This window comes from Misgurnus anguillicaudatus, chromosome 17 (genome assembly GCF_027580225.2).
Source record: "Misgurnus anguillicaudatus chromosome 17, ASM2758022v2, whole genome shotgun sequence".
Lineage (NCBI taxonomy): Eukaryota > Metazoa > Chordata > Actinopteri > Cypriniformes > Cobitidae > Misgurnus > Misgurnus anguillicaudatus.
The window spans coordinates 30,210,247-30,230,802 of NC_073353.2; the positions used below are offsets into that span (position 1 = coordinate 30,210,247).

At 37.7% G+C, this 20,556-nt stretch overlaps 1 protein-coding gene across 3 annotated transcripts in view; it reads right to left on the reverse strand.

The window, feature by feature from the left end:
• Window positions 1-528: 528 nt before the first annotated feature.
• The window catches only part of sema5ba (sema domain, seven thrombospondin repeats (type 1 and type 1-like), transmembrane domain (TM) and short cytoplasmic domain, (semaphorin) 5Ba), a 215,993-nt gene continuing 195,965 nt past the window's right edge, over window positions 529-20,556 (reverse strand). Inside the window, exons 20-23 of one of the 3 annotated variants that reach the window (XM_055214581.2) lie at window positions 15,173-15,307; window positions 9,035-9,079; window positions 8,162-8,367; window positions 529-1,495 (exon numbers count right to left, since the gene is read on the reverse strand). In XM_055214581.2, the coding sequence (XP_055070556.2) occupies window positions 1,328-1,495; window positions 8,162-8,367; window positions 9,035-9,079; window positions 15,173-15,307 (554 nt within the window). In that variant the 3' untranslated portion in view covers window positions 529-1,327. Of the gene's footprint in view, window positions 1,496-8,144; window positions 8,368-9,034; window positions 9,080-15,172; window positions 15,308-20,556 lie in introns of all 3 variants that reach the window. The other 2 variants (XM_055214582.2, XM_055214584.2) reach the window with 2 other exon arrangements.

A 20,556-nucleotide genomic window follows, 5' to 3' on the forward strand; every position in this document is an offset into this window, starting at 1 on the left:
GAGATAGACGAGAAGTTGTGGTTTAAAAGTGCATCTTTTTTATTATTCTTGTCAAAAATGACAATCGTCTCGCCAGATAAGACCCCCACGCCTCGTTTGAGATCGTTTTGAGTCCCCTGAAACTGGAACCTTGAAACTGAAAGTGTTGGGGTCCATCAAAGTCCACTACAATGAGAAAAATCCTGGAATGCTCTCCTCAAAAAACACAACTTCCTCTAGACTGAACAAAGAAAGACATCAACACCCCGGATGACATGGTGGTGAGTAAATTATCTGGATGGACTAATCCTTTAAATCTCTGATAGATGGTAAAGAATAAACCATCTTAAAAATAATGGTAGAAACTAATGTATGAAATGAGGAAAAATGTTCATATTCAGTATAGCTCTGTCAACATTTGAACTTAAATAATCTCTATCGTGCATCTAACCTACAGCTTTTCTCAACTGCTGAACAATTCCCCTTTGTAGAAAACAAGTGCCAAGCTATCAGTATTTCCTATGTTTTCATAATAAAATAGAGTCCGCCTCCATTTGAACCCAGTCATATTTAATATGACCACCAAGACATACAGTAACAAAGCAGAACGTGTTTGCTTTAGATCTAGGCATATCCCATATCAATGCAATATTTCTCCATTTCCATGCATTCGCAGGTAGAAAAAAGCATTTTCAATTCGAATGGCTGATCTGACAGTCCGTTCACGCTAGCTAAAAGCATCCCCACCTCTCCGGGATGCAAACTCATATCCAAAGAATATCCACCCAGGCGTTTTGATTCTGCAAACTCATACACGTGCATCTCAGAGGGTTGTAGAGATGCGTCCCTCCAAAGTTAAAAGTCCCTTACACGTTTATCCAAAGGTGACTCAATCCTGCAGTCACTCAATACCGTCTGCATCGATTTCTCTCCGTTCTGTGGTCTCCCTGTATCTTCCCTTTGTACTTTTAAGAAAAGGCTGCCACAGTGTGCCAGACCACATTCCTGTAATGAACATTATTGAAGCCAGCACGATTTCGCTCGCCCATCTTCCGGTAACTGGCGTTCTGCAAAGATCAATCAAGACATCCGTTCATCATAGTCAGCGGAGCTACACAATCTTGTGTTCATGTGTTTAGTGCCTGGTCCGTCTCCCGTCAGACACCGTAAGGCATGAGTTAGGTGACCTGGTCCTGTCCTCGGGGCGTTGGGAAAACATCATTTGGAATGTAAAGCACCTGTCGTTTTCTCATCAGGTGTGCGGAGTGGGTGTGTGGGGAAAAGGTTGGGATCGGGAGACGTGTGGGTTTTGTCACCATTGGGATAAAGCTGTGATTGGACACGTGTCTCAGCTGTGGTTATAGGTCCTGCACGGAGAAGGGGAGGAGTCTGGGCGGTAATCGTATTTGCCCAGTGCTGTGGGGTAGTATGTGGTAGTGTACACGTTTGTCTGCTGAACCGGTGAAGGGAAGTAGTTGGTCCTTTCGTCTGGCAGCAAATTGTTCTTGTTTAGGGTCTGTAGATAAAACATAAATAAAGGAGCATTAGAGTTGTCAAATGGGAGCCAACTAGATATTAATCCTTAACTCTTTCCCAGCCAGAGGTTTTTTTAAAAGTTGCCAGTCAGCGCAAGCATGATTTTCACAAAAGTTGAATGCCTTCTAGATTCGATAATTTTACCGATATAAAATTTTCAGATAAACCGATAATGACAGTTCGGTAAGTGATCGATAATGTTTACGAACTGTGCGTAATGTTGCGCAAGCACTTCCGGATGCGGCATGCGCTCTTTGTTTACAATCACAGTGTCAAATATACTTGAAGGAAGTTATTAATTTATTAGTAGAGCCCTGTGATTTTCACGATGCGGATAACGCGGACGGAATCCAAATGCGCGTAAAATTTTCCTTTTGTGTAAGTTGCCAGTCAGCACCAGCATGATTTTCACAAAAGTTTAATGCCTTCTAGATTCGATAATTTTACCGATATAAAATTTTCCAATAAACTGATAATGACAGTTCGGTAAGTGATCGATAATGTTTACGAACTGAGCGTAATGTTGCGCAAGCACTTCCAGATGCGGCATGCGCTCTTTGTTTACAATCACAGTGTCAAATATACTTGAAGGAAGTTATTAATTTATTAGTAGAGCCCTGTGATTTTCACGATGCGGATAACGCGGACGGAATCCAAATGCGCGTAAAATTTTCCTTTTGTGTAAGTTGCCAGTCAGCACCAGCATGATTTTCACAAAAGTTTAATGCCTTCTAGATTCAATAATTTTACAGATATAAAATTTTCCGAAAAAAAAACGATAATGACAGTTCGGTAAGTGATCGATAATGTTTACGAACTGTGCGTAATGTTGCGTAAGCACTTCCGGATGCGGCATGCGCTCTTTGTTTACAATCACAGTGTCAAATATACTTGAAGGAAGTTATTAATTTATTAGTAGAGCCCTGTGATTTTCACGATGCGGATAACGCGGACGGAATCCAAATGCGCGTAAAGTTTTCCTTTTGTGTAAGTTGCCAGTCAGCACCAGCATGATTTTCACAAAAGTTTAATGCCTTCTAGATTCGATAATTTTACCGATATAAAATTTTCCGATAAACCGATAATGACAGTTCGGTAAGTGATCGATAATGTTTACGAACTGAGCGTAATGTTGCGAAAGCACTTCCGGATGCGGCATGCGCTCTTTGTTTACAATCACAGTGTCAAATATACTTGAAGGAAGTTATTAATTTATTAGTAGAGCCCTGTGATTTTCACGATGCGGATAATGCGGACGGAATCCAAATGCGCGTAAAATTTTCCTTTTGTGTAATGTTGGACGCGCAAACAGGGTTCGTCAAAGCCCGGAACACAGCAGACAAAATGGGTACAGTATAGACGGTTTCATCGGACGCACGTGATACACGTCTGGATCCGAACTTTACTTCCGGTTTTGTTTTTTTAATTGTCTGACTAGTTGCTAAACTGATCTCTTGAACAAATGCCTCGTCGAAAATAACAAATGTTTTGGTTTCCTAGGTAATCTATGTGTTGTTTTTTTTGCTTGTTATATAAATGAACTACGTTTAAAGAACTGTGTTGTTTTTATTCTTAGCGGAGTTTACCGGAAGTTACGTGCGGACCGCGACAGACGCTTGTTTATGTTGTTACTGCTGAAACTGTCTATACTGTATTTTCTTTCAGCGTCCACCTTGCGCGCGCACACGTCCGCACAGCCACCTGTTAGAGCCACCTGGTGGATAATAGTGGTATTGCGGAAAGGCGGAAATACTCGTCATTGGCAGGGAAGTGTTTTCTCGGGTTTTCTGGTATCGGGAAAGAGTTTAGATGAAGCAGACAGCTGAACTCATTGTACGCTATCTATAAAATCTTGAGAACAAGGCATCAAACAAAGCATCAAAAACCTTTATTTCCTCCCATCCCATATCAACATTTTACAAAACACTTGTGACTCTACTACCCACATGGCAACAACCTGGTAACTACCCACAGGACTGGTGGCAAATGTAATCAGAAAATGTAAAAATCTATTTATGTTTGCAATTGGGTTTGGTCCAGAAAATTACACACCACAGAAAAAAAGAGACCACAGCCGTTCAGCTGCATAATTCAATAGCGGTGGACTGTTGGGTCATGGATGAAAGTGGCACGCGTGTATGAAATATAACTCTTGAGAAATAACATCAGTCTAGGTTTAAAAAAAGGAAACCGCAGGAAGCTCAGTGGCTGAGGGGGTGAAGCTATGAAAAGAATAAGATTGATTTAAGTGACTCACACTAGCCAAGATCTGCTGAGCAACAATTATGTTTTTCAATACCTGCTAAACAATAGCACTCCACAAGATACGCATTTCTTGTGACATGTGAAGAGAATTGCTTGTGTGCTATAAAGCAAGCAAACTGCATCTTTCTGACAATAGCTGCGTTTCATTTAAAATTTGCGCAAAACTTTAGCGTTGTGTTATAAATGTAGACCCTGCGAAACCACAAACATGATTCCTGCACAATCTAATGTGTTGTGTCTAATTAACTCCCTGTCATGCATTATGCAACATTTTTTGTCCACATTCCCTGCTGCTAAAGAAGCTCTTAAGCCTCTTAAAAGTCCTCTTAACAATTTTGGACCTTAACTCTTTCCCCACCAGCGTTTTAAAAAAGTTGCAAGCCATGATTCATGATTTTTACAAAAGTTTAATGCCTTCCAGAAAATGTTGTTCTTTAAATATATAAACATATAATAGACCATTTTCATGTTTGCAAACAGAGATGACATTTTTGTGGGCGGAGTCAAACTGGTTACAGAAAGTAACAGCTCTGCAGTAGCGGTGTGAAGTGTTTTAGCATTAAACCGTGATTTTTATGGATCCGGTGTTCTGTCGAGGTCTGTTTCCTCTATGTTTACCTTTAATGTAATGTTTCTTATAGCATTGTAATCACGTTACGTTTATTTTTTAGATAAATAAAAAGTTTGAATGGCTTGGCTACATGTGTGCATGTATGCAATGTATATGTATTGTTCTTTATTGGTAAATCAATTATTTTTACATTATACCACGAGTCTGTTGAATGCTGTATTCTGATTGGCTGAGAAATGTTCCATGCATTAATTTCTGATAACCGCACACCTAACTTTTCAAATATCTTAAAAATAGGCACCAGAGCAATGTTTGTGGTATAAGAGGAATAATTGACTCCGGTCCTTTGAATTATTTGAAAATAATGCACACCCGCGGTGTAACGGCACCGATTCGCGTTGTGCCGCATTGCACCTTGGGTGTGCATTATTTTCTTATAATTTTCTTATAATTCAATGGCCCGTCGTCAATTATTCCTTACGTATGAATCGCTAAAGTACATATAAAAGCAATTCTAGCATGTTTTCTATATAATACCATTTATTAAATATTTCATCATTTTCCTGTTTTCTATTATTTCTTCCTTATATTTATAGCCTACGTGTTTGTTCTAAAACTATTATAAAACTATTATGTTTACATACAAATTAAAATGCATAGGCTTGTTTATAAATTAATAACATTTACATTGTGTGTGTGTGTGTGTGTGTGTGTGTGTGTGTGTGTGTGTGTGTGTGTGTGTGTGCTATATTCATATATTTATTAAGCATGTAAACATAATAATTTGAGAACAAACAGGAAGAAGACATAAGCTAAGATATAAGGTAAAAAGAAATAATAAAAAACAAAAAATGTATGAAATATTTAATAAATGGTGATATTATTGCTTTTTCAGTATAAAAAAGCATTTATTCTAAATAAATTATAAATGTAACGTGATAAAAACGCTATAAGAAACACATAAAGGGAACAGACTTCGACAGAACACCCAACGTCTTCTCTTCTTCTTTTCTATTTTAATTATTAATAGATTTCCAGATGATTTCATCACTCCAGTCTGTCCGTTTAAGGGCTTATTGCAACCATAAACACTTACATTTATCTTCAAATGGTGTCTTCGACGACGGTATACTATAAAAATGAAGGCCATCTTTTTTTGGCATTTCTATTCTGACACTCAACAGCACAACAAGACATTTTCTAGTTGAGTTATCTTGCTCGTTTCACTTGTGTGTAATTCATTTCCACTGTTTTTCTGCAAGCACATTGCACGCGCAACTTGCAGTGATGTAACTGTGACGTCAACTTGAAAAGGGTCTATATATCAAATGAAAGAACAGACCCTCTACATTTAAAAAAAACTCTTCATCCTACCTTCATTTGTTCTCTTTTTATCACCTCTCAAATATGAGTAGGTTTCTTCAAAAATCATTTTGAGCAAAATATAGATAATTGCATTTTTGTGAATGACTTTTGTTAGAGATCAGATTCAGAGCGATGATCTAAACATACATGGAGTTTTTACTGTTTGGCCCTAGTGGATGCTTCCGTGATTTATAAGTTGGGTAAGAGCACCACCTGGTGGTAATTGTGGAAATATGGATTGCCGTAAAAACTCATTATTGGCAGGGAAGCATTTTCTCTTAATTGACGAGTTAACTCGTCAATGGTGAGGAAAGAGTTAAGACGCTTTCTTTACTAGGATTTTTTCTTTAATTTTATAATCTTGAAAGAATCGTTGCGATTTCTGTGATCGTTGCTCTTCATCGGTGGTCGTACAGTCAGAAAGGTTCAAAGAGGGCCATTTTCCTGGTCTTGCGTCCAAAGATAGCCTACGATAGTTTTCTGACAGTGTCAGAAATTCAGCATGATCAACGCACAGTGTATTTGCTGCTACGACCTGCGTACTGGTATTTGTTTACCACTAGCGCATGCTGGTGACGTTGTGCTAACGTGTGACCCAATCGTAGAAGCCTCCGTGTCATAATCGCACAGTCTACATGCTTTTCGTACCCAAGTTTAAACGATCCATGTCGCACAGTGTGACAAAAAAGTTTCTTATAGGAGTGAAAAAAAATCCTGCAGTGTATTATGGGTTTTAGGGGAAACACCCACATTTCTACGAATTTTGTCACTAGGTGACACTTTGCGTTTAAACTTTTTGCGCTAAGATGTTTTATGAATACAGGCCCTGTACTTTATATGGCACCGCACAGACCAAAATGCTAATGACATCAAAATACTACGAAAAGCAACGTTTGAATACATACACAGCGATTTGTCAAATCCCGAATCGCTCTCCAGGTATTTTGATCTCATGCGCTTGTCGGTTCCTGTGATGCAACATAAGGTCGAAACACACCTCTTCTGTCTTGTCCTCCAATCAAACATATCGCACCATATTTAAAGTTTTGGTACGATTTGACTTGACCCCTGTGACGTTGGGGTTAGGTGCGGGGTTAGGTTTCGTTGGTTTTTTTCACGATTTTGCACGATTAACTTCGTATGAATTAATACGAATTGGCCATCGTGAAAATATGTACGATTTTACGTAAGATCAAGCTGAACTTTTACACATGTCAGGTGACCTGTAAAAAGGAAATAACCCGGGCGTAAAAACTGTATTGCAATATATGAGAGTTTTTGCGAAATTGCCATGTTTCCATTGGGCGCATTTTCAATTCGCTATTTCAATTTGCATAATTTGAAGGGTAATGGAAACAAAGTTTGTGTGGCATCTTCAATAGCATGTAACGCAAATGCCAAATTTGATTTATTTTATATAAACTTCTTAACACACACAAACATTTAAAATAATGCTGCATCTACTGAATGTACAGAGTGCATCAAAATTTAGAGTGCATTATGGGTAAAAAGAATGAATGAATGAATGTAGGACAGGTTTCGAACACTACTACAAAATGGCGGACACCCGATATAGTGCACTACATACAGGGTTTGTTTTCTAACACATCTTAAAGATATTTTGGTTGTTAACCGCAGTTTTAGCATCCCACTGACAGGCCAAAGTAACGTTTTTCTGCAACGGGCCCGTCTGTCTTTAGCAGATCCACATTATTGTCAGAGTCTCTTAATGGGTTCGGAGTGAGTACTGGGCACGGATGAGATCGATAGAAAAATGTGGCAAAAGGCTCACGCAGGTGTCACAGCAAGGACATGAGGTGGAGGAAGAGCAAGCCAAGCCAAACTAATTGGATGAACTTGACGATCAGTCACAACCAGCTGTGGGAGTCCACAGAGCGTCTGCCGCTTAAACAGCCTAATGGAGCCCATTAATAAAGACGGAGTGTGTGCCAGGAACCGCGTGCACCCAGAAAAGTCAGCTAAACAAGCAGCCACAGGGAGAATGAAACCGGCGGTAATCTCCAAACTATCAGTTTTCTGCTGCTCATTTCAGACCAAACAGACGGATTTCCGAAACGACTCAGTGACTCTTCGTAACTTTTTTGCTATCTAGCCTGTCGTAAACATCATCATTTGAAGACAAAACAAGTGAAGAATAACTGATAACATTGTCATTATTTACTCACCGTCATGTTATTACGAAACAGTTTCAACCTACAGTTGGATAAAATATGGACATACCCAACCGTTGGATTTAACATAAGTTGGGTCGTTTCAAATATGGACATTTCTAGACCCGTAGTTGGGTTTGTCCATATGTTATCCAACCACACTCTTAAATATAAAGGTGCTGTGCAAGCCGTCCAGCACAATAATGATAATAACAGTTTTGTTCAACTGCTGTGAGACTACAGTGAATGTGACAAACCAGGTTTCAGCATTGACCTTGAACTCCATTGGTGTGTATTTCTCATTCTTTGGTGTGGTGTTGCCCTTGTAGTTCAGGTGGTTGGGAGTCGTGGGGTGGATGACCGCAGACTCCTGCGATGGCTTGTGAAAACGCTGACAGTACACGTACACAAGGAAGGACAGCAGACCCGCGCCCAGGAAGCATGACACGCCGGTAGCTATCAGGTGAAGGAGAGTAAACCCTGGAAAAACATAATATTGGAAGGCTAGATTATAGTAACCGTTTATTTGCAAATAACTGTAATATGTCTCGTTCCCTTTGGGTACATCATTTTTGAACAGTGAGAGATATAGTCATCCTTGACATTAAATTTAAGATTGATGGCAGCAGTGCATCCCTCATCATTAGCTCTACATGTCTGTAACCATCATCCAGCAGAAGGCAGGTGTTGGAGAGCGTCTGGCTGTATGATGCTGTATCGAGGGACAGCGCTGTGATTAGCTGGACCAGGCCTGACCCGTAATGAGCGAGAATTGTGATATGGACGCCATACTCCTGGACCGAACTGCTCTAATTGGACAACGATCACTCAGGAGAGCATCAGAGCCGAAGCGTGATGGGTAATGTGTGCACCTGGAGAAACACCAAACTGGCACAGCTTGTACCATTTGGGGTCAGCCAATTCCCACCAATGCCTTGATGTGCAACCTAAAATACGCCGCTGTGCCCCCTTGAGTCTGGGATGAAAGGAGCTGATGTGAAACATGACACATAAGCAGCACATCGCCACATGCCTTCATGCATTGACGAAAGCGCGCGTGCGCACATTGACATGCATCTGCCATCGGCACTACTGTACAAACGGAGGGGGTTTCATCAAAAGGGAACACAGACGTTGAAGCACTTACCCACACACCGCTGGTCCTTATCATAGCTTGATGCTGGGAGAATTGCTGTGAACAGAAGGAGAGGTAAGAATTTAGTGGGTGTTAACATACAAGCGTTTGATCTCGAGTATAAAAACAGTCATCTGTCTGCAGGATCAGGATTCTAATGCTCACAGTTACAACAATAGTTTGTTGTATTAAATGTCAATAAAAAACCTTTAAAATCAAATATATTTTGGTTTTTCATATTACTATAAACTGAAGAGATGCAACTAAATGCAACAATATTAAAGCTGCAATCCATAACTTTTACCTTTTACCAAGTTACTTTACGCAATTTACGTTTGTTGAAAAACAACTATTTTCTGCAAAATACGACCCGGCGGCTTGTGGGATGTTTCATTTAGTGGTGAGATTGTAATTGCAACCAACGGCTCAGTCCACAGCTCACCCCACCTTTTGAAACACAGATAGAAGCTACGGTAGCTGCCACAGGACAAACAGTAGACAACATAATGACAAAATGCGCTCTATTAGACAGTTTGTCCATTTAGGGCTACTGTAGAAACATGTCGGCACGAAATGTTGATTTCCATGTAAGGGAACCCACGATTTATGTATATAAAAACGGCTCATACTAAGGTAATAAAATAATACTGTTAATTTTGTAAGGTCTTTATACACCACTGATAATATAGTTATGTATATTATATTGCATTTTTGTCAAGAAATCCTTTTAAAAGTTAAACAATGCACCTTTAAATAAATAATTATTATAAGCTTAATTTTGTGAATCGTGCTAAGGAACAGTATGGAAGACAGTTTATGTAACTGATTTTTGTCTTTTTTTAACCAAAAAAGTTGCAGAATGCAGCTTTGAAGGATAAGTACATTTTCTCAAAAAAAATCCAGACAATCCACTCACCACCATGTCATCCAAAATGTCGATGTCATTCTTTGTTCAGTCGAGAAGAAATTATGTTTTTTTGAGGAAAACATTCCAGGATTTTTCTAATTTTAATGGACTTTAATGGACCCCAACACGTAAGACATCAACATTTTGGATGACATGGTGGTGAGTAAATTATCTGGATTTTTTAAAGGGTGAAAAGAAACATTTAGTAAATGCAATTTTCTCATGAGCATTTTTTTTTTTTAGAAATAAATCATGTCTGGCAAATGACCAAGGATTTGTTTAATTAAAGGGCACCTATGGTCCAATTTAAAATTTAAAATTTCCTTTGGTGTGTAAGTGTGTATTAGTAAACACGATATGCAAAAGGTACATGACCCAAAGTAAACAATGACGCGAGTTATCATCTCCACATAAATCTCTTTTCTTGGACACACAGATTGTAGGCAACAGTTTACTTCCTGGGATTGGTGATGTAGACAAGACCGACATTATCATAATTCCTCCCGCTTCGGACTCACAGCCTGTAAGTTAACTCCTGTTTGCATTGTGCGCGAATCTTTCAAACATGGTAAGGAGCATCACATACGGTTGATGTCAGAGGTATTCAGACCAATCACAGAGATTTTCAAATCGATGAGCTTTGTACAAAATCCGTTTGTACGGTATGAGGAAAATATGTTTTTTAACCATAAACCACGCAAACACATTATATTATCAGTCCTTCCAGAAAAACACAGAGTTTTTTTGTGATTGTTGCGGGCAAAAATCCTCGATTTTGCGGCACGGTTTCTTAAAAAATGTGATGGAATATGCGGGATATTTATGCAATGGAATTGCAGTAATTTGCGAAAATTTCGGAACTTGCAAAAACTGCGGAAACTTGCAAAAGCTGCAATGATCACGTCACATAATCACGTCACTTCATAACGTTCCCATGGCAATAGAGGACACGGCTGCGCTTTTGGGAAGTAAATGCAACATTTTTCAACTTTCTGCTAATATATATGTGACTTTTTGCTACGAAAATGCGGAGATTATGAAATCATGCAAGCCCCGCATATTTTGTGCACGGAAATATGTAATTAATGCGGGCGAAAGTGCGTCGTATTTGGAAAAAATGCAGCCCCGCATAAATATGCGGACTTTGGCTGATTATGCAATATATCGCGCGATGGCACAATCGCGTTTTTCTGGAGGGACTGTATAGTACCAAATACACAAGATAAAGTTTTTTTTAGCAATGAAATAGGCACCCTTTAATTTTAAAGACAAACAATATAGACAGTGCTTTCTTCTATTTTAAAGATAAACCTATTTTTTGCCATCTCAAAGGAATAGTCTACTCATTCTCAACATCAAAACATGTTATTACCTTAACTAAGAATTGTTGATACATCCCTCTATCATCTGTGTGCATGCACGTAAGCGCTGGAGCGCGCTGCGACGCTTCGATAGCATTTAGCTTAGCCCCATTCATTCAATTGTACCATTTAGAGATAAAGTTAGAAGTGACCAAACACATCAACGTTTTTCCTATTTAAGACGAGTAGTGGTCTTAAATAGGACCACTACTATTTAAGCAAGTTTGGTGGTACAAAATAAAACGTAGCGCTTTTCTAAGCGGATTTAAAAGAGGAACTATATTTTATGGCGTAATAGCACTTTTGGGAGTACTTCGACTCGCCTGAAAAGTCCGCTCCCCTTCTCACTCTCATAATGGGAGAGGGAGGGTGTTACTGCGCCGAGTCGAAGTACTCCCAAAAGTGCTATTACGCCATAAAATATAGTTCCTCTTTTAAATCCGCTTAGAAAAGCGCTACGTTTTATTTTGTACCACCAAACTTGCTCGTATAACTACTCGTCTTAAATAGGAAAAACGTTGATGTGTTTGGTCACATATAACTATGCATATTATAATGTTTATTTAAATAATATGTGACCCTGGGTCATAAGTTACGTGTATTTTTGAGCAATAGCCAACAATATATTGTACTGTATTTATGATAAAAAATAATTAGGATATTGTGTAATGAACATTTTCATAAAGATATTTTGTAAATTTCCTACCTTAAATGAATAAAAAATGCATTTATCATTAGTAATATGTTTTACTAAGGACTTCATTTGGACAACTTTAAAGGCGATTGTTTTGCACCCTCAGATTCCAGATTTTCAAATAGTTGTATCTCAGGCTAACAAACCATACATCAATGGAAAGCCTATGTTATGTATTCAAAAAAATGACTGGTTGTGGTCTAGGGGCATATATCATTTATATAGCATTCAATTATCTGCATTGTTTTTCTCTGCCACTCATAAAGAACAAGGTGATGTATTGCTTATTTACACAGGCCAATAATTAGACAATATCACAGTCTGGCACAAGTACGTGTCCTATGCAAACAACCCCTTACACATAGCATTGGCATTGTTTTGTTGATTAACAGCCAAAACAATCAATCTACTCCCATCTTATTCCACTCTGGTCTCTTTTCAAAGGCAACCTTCCTGGAACTTCAGCAATTCAAAGAGTCAGAGCAGCGAACAGATCGTCTCTGTTTTATACCCGAGGCATCTGCAGGCCAGCAGTGATAAAGTACAGGAAATCACATCAAAGACTGTCAGGTGAATCGCATGAAAAATATCAAGGTATTACTGCCTGAAGTGCTCCAAAATGTCAAGTGCTTGAGATTTAATGTCTTATGAATCAATTCTCATGGGAATGTCCATAAAACAATTCAAAACTATTTTGCAAAACGCATCCCTGAAACTTTAAACTCTATTTTGGTTGAAGTAATAAGTCATTTCTCTCTGTTGAAATATATTTTAAAGGTGCTCCATCACCCTCACTAATGCTTTTAAGCTCTATCTCAAATCTCAACAGCAGAGATGGATGAGGAAATGGGAAGTTTTGATTGAGATGTGCAATTCTCACCGTCATAGGATGGTGAACCTGTTTCGTAAAAATGAAGAGGACTTATATGTGCGGCTGGCTCGTGGCATAACATTAATATTAATTAGAGTGCCAGATTCACTTGGTATTCTGCTCTGATAACTCATGTTCTCGCAGGCTGGGAGCGTTTAGTTCTTCGCTTTGAACACTTCCACTCCACCAGCAAGAGTAATGAATAACCCCAAGTAAACATATTACATCTAATCTGTTAAAAACAACAGCAGATTTGACAGGGTTTAAAAGTGCATGTTTATTTAATAAGAGTAACATTGCAACTGGGAAAAGCTTAGTGAGACAGATTGTGAATATATATATATATATATATATAGTATGTGCATGTATATAGAATCTCTTACTGTGGGCTTACACCAGACGCAAGTTCAACGATTTGCGCGAGTAGATTATATACAAAGTCATTGCAAAGATGCGATCAGACATGTCCTCGCGTGGGGCAATGCGAAAGACGCGATATGGGCGGCGCGTTTGCCGCGAAAACACGCACTATCCGCCTCAAACGCGTCTTCGCCTAAGTTGAAAATATTCAACTCGAGCGAAAAATTTACATGACATGAAGTCCCGCGAGTAACGTGATGCCCCGCGTTTGGTGTGTACGTAGCATTAGGCTGCGTCAAAAATTGCATACTGTGACAGTAGGTACTGAATTAGATGACCGTTAAAACGGTAGGTAGGTACCAGTGATGCGCAGGTCAATGTATAAACAACCCGCACCCGACCGATGTTTCCAACTAACCCACCTGAAATTCGGACCACAAAAAATAAAAAAATATTGTACCTGCCCCGCATTTTTTAAAAGTAGTAATTGTTTAAAATAGTTAATTGCCATGTTTATTTCAAGCGAACCAACCGACCGCAACCCGAATATCATTAAAAAACATTTTGGATGACTCGTAACGGCGGGTGACCGCAGGCACTCACTCATTTTGGATCAACGCGTGTATTATTGGTGGGAACTATATAGTATAAATATGGATAGTATGAATGAATTCGGACGTTTTATATCTGCCATGTAACAACAAGTTAGTCGTTAACTGGAATGACATTATACAAGCGCAATTTTAACCAAAGTACAGGTGTTTAATGTATGTATTTGCCGCGTTACCGCTTTGGGCATTTTTGAATAACTCCTTTTTCCTTTTTGTTGGATAACGCCACTCACGGGGGCTCAAGAGATAGTAAAGTGTCCATTGAATGAACAATTCGGGATCTTGACGGAAGTAGTAGGTCATCCGGACACTTTTCGAACTGTTTTTCAAATACTTTAAATTCGGACATACTACTCGCCTCACCTACTGCTTTTCGCCTACTATATACATTAGTATGGAAGTAGGCGGTTTCGGACACATCCTAATATACTTAATAAAAAATTTAAATGCAAAGGGAAACTGCAAAACCATTGTTCTGGCCAATTACTGTGATAAACTCTTTCCCCGCCATTGACAAGTTATCTCGTCAATTAAGAGAAAACATTGAAGAATTTTTATGTTAATCTGCAATACCGCAATAAGCCAAAACATTATTTACTAATTTTAAACTCTATGTATGTTTTGATAATCATTCTGAATCTGATCTCTAACAAAATTCCTTTACAAAATTCAATTATTTTAGATTTGCTAAAAAATATTATTTTTAAAGACAAATACCCCTATTTAAGAGTTTATACGCAGAGAAAAAATATAGATAGGATGAAACGTTTTTTTCCCCATTTTGTTTGTTTGTTTATTGTTTGTTTGAAAAAAGAGGGTCTGTTCTTTCATTTAATATATTTGTATGTTTATATATTTTTATAAGAAATTTTTCCTGGAAGGCATTTTGTGAAAGCTTTGTGAAAATCACAAAAAATGACTGGTGGCAAATGAGTTAAAAAGATGTGCGCACTGTATATTTATATCATGACAATTTGCTCTGACCTGTAAAAAAAGTAACTTTGCTGTGGAAACCAAGCTAAACTCATTTTTTTATATGATTTATTTTTTTTTACAAAAAATCATCGCACATAAAATAAAGAACATTCTGTGAAAATATAACCTTGATATCTTTAATATTGACTGGGTAAAGTCACTTTAAAGATCGAAATCTCAAATCAACGAGTGAAATCAAAATTAGATGATAAGACTTGGATTTTATAGGCAGATATGATGAATATTCATGAATCATTTAACTGTTTGGTTAAATTCTACCTTCATTATATTTGACCCTTGGCTGAATGTCAACTAGTGTGTCCCTGTGTGACAACTAGCCCCAGTCTCCTTTATACAGCTGTCTCTCTCACCTGGGATCTCATTGCAGTCTCTGTGCTGGGTGCTGTTACCCAAGCATGTCGTGGATTGAGTCCCACACACTCGACTGCGCTGCTGCTGTCCCGACTCGTTGCATTCGGACCACACCGACCAGGCCATCCACCCACCTGCACACAAACACGGTCGCCATTATTGGCTGTAAATGACCAGAAAGCTTTAAATGTGCTGCCCTCTCATTTCACACAGCAATTTAACCAAAGTACTGCTGACTCAATAGCCCACCCACACATATGAGACAAACACCGCAAAAATAATCACATTCTCACTAAGGCGGCACTTTCAGAGAACGCGTACCAAGAATGTTACTTAGCAGAAACTTTGATTTGTTTGCTTGAAAAATCCAGTCTGCAAATATACACATTCCTTTCATGTTTCAGCTTTTAAGATGTTTGTCGAAATCCTATAATTCTCTCAAAGCCTAAAAGGAATTTGTCATTTATGATGAAGGCAGAAAGGGACTGAATGTTTGAATCTAGGATCCAAAAGACTTTAATATCACTAGCAACTAGTTCCAGTTCATATCTTGCCATTTTTTCCCATCAGCGCATCAATGACATATGCTAGCCCAGATGATGGCTATATCCATCTTCATTCACTTTTCCAGGCAAAAAATGTCAGGAAGAGGACAATGCTACTGATAAATTATGACTGTGCCTCACTTAAATGTGAATGATGTCTTTTTTTTGTAAAATATCTTTGTTAAAATATTTTCTTCTATCCTTGTTTAAAGAACCGAGACAATAGTAAGCCATCTGTAAGTCAACACAACAAGCAAACAAGTATAATGTATAATGGTCCTCTAGCTCACTATAGTGTTCCTGTAGCTTACTTGGTATTGCATTAGCATCACAAAAGTCACGTGTTCGACCCTAGGGAACACACATTGCTTTGTACAAAAAGTAAAATACCAATATTTTGCATAAATATTATTTATAAGATGATGGGGCTCTTGAATGCATCATTCTGATTGGTTGACAAACCTTCTCAATAAACACACACCTATTAAGTAGTTCCAGATCTCAAACGCATTAAAGGGGCTGTTTACACTTGGTATTAAGATGTGTTTTCATCGATCGGATCACAAGTGGACGAGAGAGACACATTACGTTTACACCTGGTATTTAAATCCGTCTCTTTTGTCCACTTTCGACCGATTCTGTGCTGAATACTATGAGGGGGTGGTCTGTGAGACGGTGGGCGAGTCTCTCTGCTGTCATTCAAACCCGAGCTGGAGTAATTATGAGTTTAGATGGACGCTAACTAATATATTGTCGGAGTGCACTGCTTGTTTAGCAAGTAAACATGCTGCACAGTGCTTTGTACCTGAGTATGTAAGAGCTTTCTTTGAATTTTCAGCGCAATTGATGAAATAGGATCGCGCAACTTTCACACGCTTTCAAAACGAAACTACGGAGATCAGCCGCTTATTTTTATCAATGAAAGGCTAAAAATAGCGCTGTTCACCGAATGTTCACGCCAGAAGTCAAAAAAGACGTAAAACTTGTGTTTAATACCTCAGATTAGATAAATGGGCGGAGAGAAGGCGGTCGCGTGTGGCTGTTCGAACGCATTCAACCACATGTGCGTTCCGCAACTCCAAAGCGATCCGATCGAAAGTGGTTTCGACCACCTCTGGATGTGTTTGAAAGTGGTCGAAAGTGGACGAGCTCAAAACGTTTTGAACACCGTTTACACCTGGCATTAACGTCGTCCACTTGTGATCCGATCGACGAAAACACATGTTAATGCCAAGTGTAAACAGCCTCAAAGTTCCATATCACTACGCCACACTATTAACTTTTTTCCGCCATTGACAAGTTATCTTGTCAATTAAGAGAAAAAAATGTTAAAAACGTGTTCCTGATTAATTTTTATGTTAATCTGCAATACCACAATTATCCACTTACCCAATACTGAATTTAAAACGTTATTTTCTCATTTTAAACTCTGTGTATGTTTTGATAATCGTTCTGAATCTGATCTCAGCTGATTTCCAAAAATTTTTTTTTAAAGAAAAATACCCATATTTAAAAGTTTATAAGCAGAGAAAAAAATATAGATAAAATGAAACGTTTGTTTCCCGTTTTGTCTGTTTGTTTATTGTTTGTTTGACAGCAGAGTGTCTGTTCTTTCATTAAAAATATATTTGTATGTTTATATTTTGAAGAAAATTTTCCTGGTAGGTATTTTGTGAAACTTTAGTGAAAAAAACAAAAATTGCTGGTGGGCAAATTTTCAAAAATTGATGGCGGGAATTAGTTAAAAATGAAAGTTGAAAAAAAACTTCAGTTGGTAACACTCAAAAATATTTTTTACTCACTTTAAATGAAAACTAAGTGGAAAAAGCTTAAATATTTTAGGTGTTACAAATTAATGTTTAAGTTTTTTTTCACCCTAAAGTTTTTACTTAAAGTAAATTTAAATATTTTAAGTGTTACCAATTGAAGTACAGTAGATCCAACTTAGTTTAACTGAAACTGTGGATTTATATACAAATAAAGCATTAATATTTGTGGTAGGCTAGCTGATGTAATAAATTGAAAAGAATGAATAAAACATTTAAAAAGAGAAGAAAATAAATAAACACTTATTGTCTGCATTTAGTTTTGTTTCATTCACTGAAAAAATGATTCACTCAAAAAGAATAGTAAAGTAAAATAAAAAAACTTTTGTTTAAATGTAGCTTAAATAAATTGATTGCAACCACTTACCTTAAAAAATTGAGTAAATTGAATGAATCATTTTTTCAGTGTTCCTGATAATATAAAACTAGAATAAATGAATACATAAATACTAAAAAAGGGTTAATATATACATTTTGTAGGCCAACATTGTCCTTATTACTGCAAACACAAGTGCATGCTCTCTCTCTTTACATAAAATATAATATAAATATAATACACTATAATAAACAATGTGATCCAACCATGTCAGTTGTTTGTATCAGAATTATTATTTCTGCAATTTTAGTTTGCCTGTGGCACAGAAATGATGTACTTCACCTTTAATATACATTCTGCTTCATATCTTTAATTATTAATCACCAGCGAACACTCGTCGACAAGGTCATTCGATGAGGATTTGTGGGCAAGCCTCAAAGATCTTGGGGATTTTATCTCTAGCTCAAAATATAATGAAATGTCATATTGCCTTTGCAGGAAGGCAGCATCCTAACTAAAATTAAATCTAATTTTAGGGTTATTTACATTTATACATAACACTACAATAAATGAGTTTGTTAGCGTTTGTTTGTTTGTTAGTGTTTATTGGATCACTGTGAATTTGCCTTTTTCGACTAAACTGGAATTCTCAGCTTAATCTTAGCCCAAGTTATTCGTACGTAAATTCATATGAATTTGTATGATTATTATTAAAAACAATAATGAAACCCCAACCCCTAACGTCACGAAGTGAAAGCAAATCGTACGAAATTAAACAAATCTGGTCGTACAAATTTTTACAAATTAGCCTCGTAAAATACGTATGAATTCTCATGAGATTTTATTGAAAATCATATAGGAAACACTTATCTGGCATCTTGATTTTTTTTACTGGGGTTTCGCAGTGCATTCTGGGATTGCCTTTTCTGTCCAAGTAGGATTAGATTTTGGCCAACATAGGGTATCTTAGAAGGTGACAATTTTACTGTCTACCTATTGTAACAGCCTTCACATTGAAGGGATGCCTATTACGCTTTAAAAGTTTTCTAGGTAGGCAGCTAGGCTTAAAAAAAGTGTTTGTATGTGAAGAGTATCAGGTGGAAAAAATCTTTCTAAAGCAAACTTTTGGAGTACATTCATTTTCTTTTGATTGATAACAAAATAGGTTCTGCAGTCGACAGCTCGGATTGAGTTTTTTATGAGACTCTTGAACAAAGAAACAAATGCATGTATTCAATAAAGATCTCCGGGGAAAACAATCAGTTAGAGAGTCACAAAGAGGAAACAGCAGTTTTTGTTAAAGGCACAGAGCTTTTTTGTGGGAATAAAACTGTAAACAATTCAAAGTTACCAATACTGATAAATATTTGAGTTTAGTTTGACAGAAACAGTTGAAAGGGAGAGAAAAAAGTTGTGTAGTACATTTAACACAATGTGACAGTGAAGCTTTAGGGTCTCACAGTCTGTTTCACTTTCATGCATACAGTTCACATATGGCACCATTTGTACCCTGAAGGACCCCAAAAGCCCCTCTCTCATTCTCTGAAGATTGTGTTTCTGGTTTATACAGAGGATGACTTACGGGTCTGAATCCAAGCTTTAAAAGCAGCGATGAGTATTCAGTCAAAAATAAACTACACCTAAACCAGACTATGTGAACGTTGTGGAGCACAAGCAGGATTGGGGGATTTTGCCTGGAGCGATGGGCATTTTTGTTTTTGAAAGTCGAACAATTTGTGTTTGTAGTGATAATTAAGGATGGAGGCTGTAAAACATTATTGGAAAGGCAATAAAAGGTGCAAAACTTTGCATGAAAATTAATGATAGAGAGGGTGAGTGCTTTAATGACAAAGATTTTTGGAATTTAAAAATAAATGTACCACAAAGTATATTTTTGGAATCTGTATGGAAATACACAAGCATGATTTCACTTAAAGAAATAGTTCATCCCATTCGCTCATAATTTTCACACCCTAATGCCATCCCAGATGAGATTTATTAACCCTATTAAGTCATTTGGATTACTTTATTAATGGATTTTTGGAAGTTTCACCATGTTGACCATCATATAAGATGATAACATAATTGAATATAAATCTTTTGTGTTAAATTAAAGAAAGTTAGTCATATACATCTGGGATGGCACGCGGGGGAGTAAATATGAGAGTTTTCATATTTGGATGAACTGCAGGTTGGTGCAAATTGGGAAAACCTGGAATGTGTTTTGATCAGAGGAAGAAAGCGGGGCCTTATTTATAATGGGTGCGTACACACAGATTTGATCGTATGCAAAAATCCACGGCAAAGTCCATATTTATAAAAATTGTCTTTGATGTGGAAAAGTGCTTAGCGCCACGTCAGCAACTGAGTAGACGTACGCACTTTTGCTTGTCTGATTGCTGCAGGTTTTTGGAAATATAAGCCATTTTTGCTGCTCAAAATTGGGGTTAAACATTGACATAATGGGCCTTATCTTGCACCCAGCGCAATTGACTTTGTCAGTGACGCATGTATCATTCGTATTTTGTACAGGTGCACAGCAGGTTTTTCCCTCCACAGACGCACGTCGGCAAACTAGGGAATGAACTTGCGCTCCCTGGGCGGTTCAGCGCAAAAAAGGAGGCGTGTTCCGGCGTAAACCATCCCTGATGATATTTTGCAGTTTCAAAAAACAATTGCGCCACTGACCAAAAAAA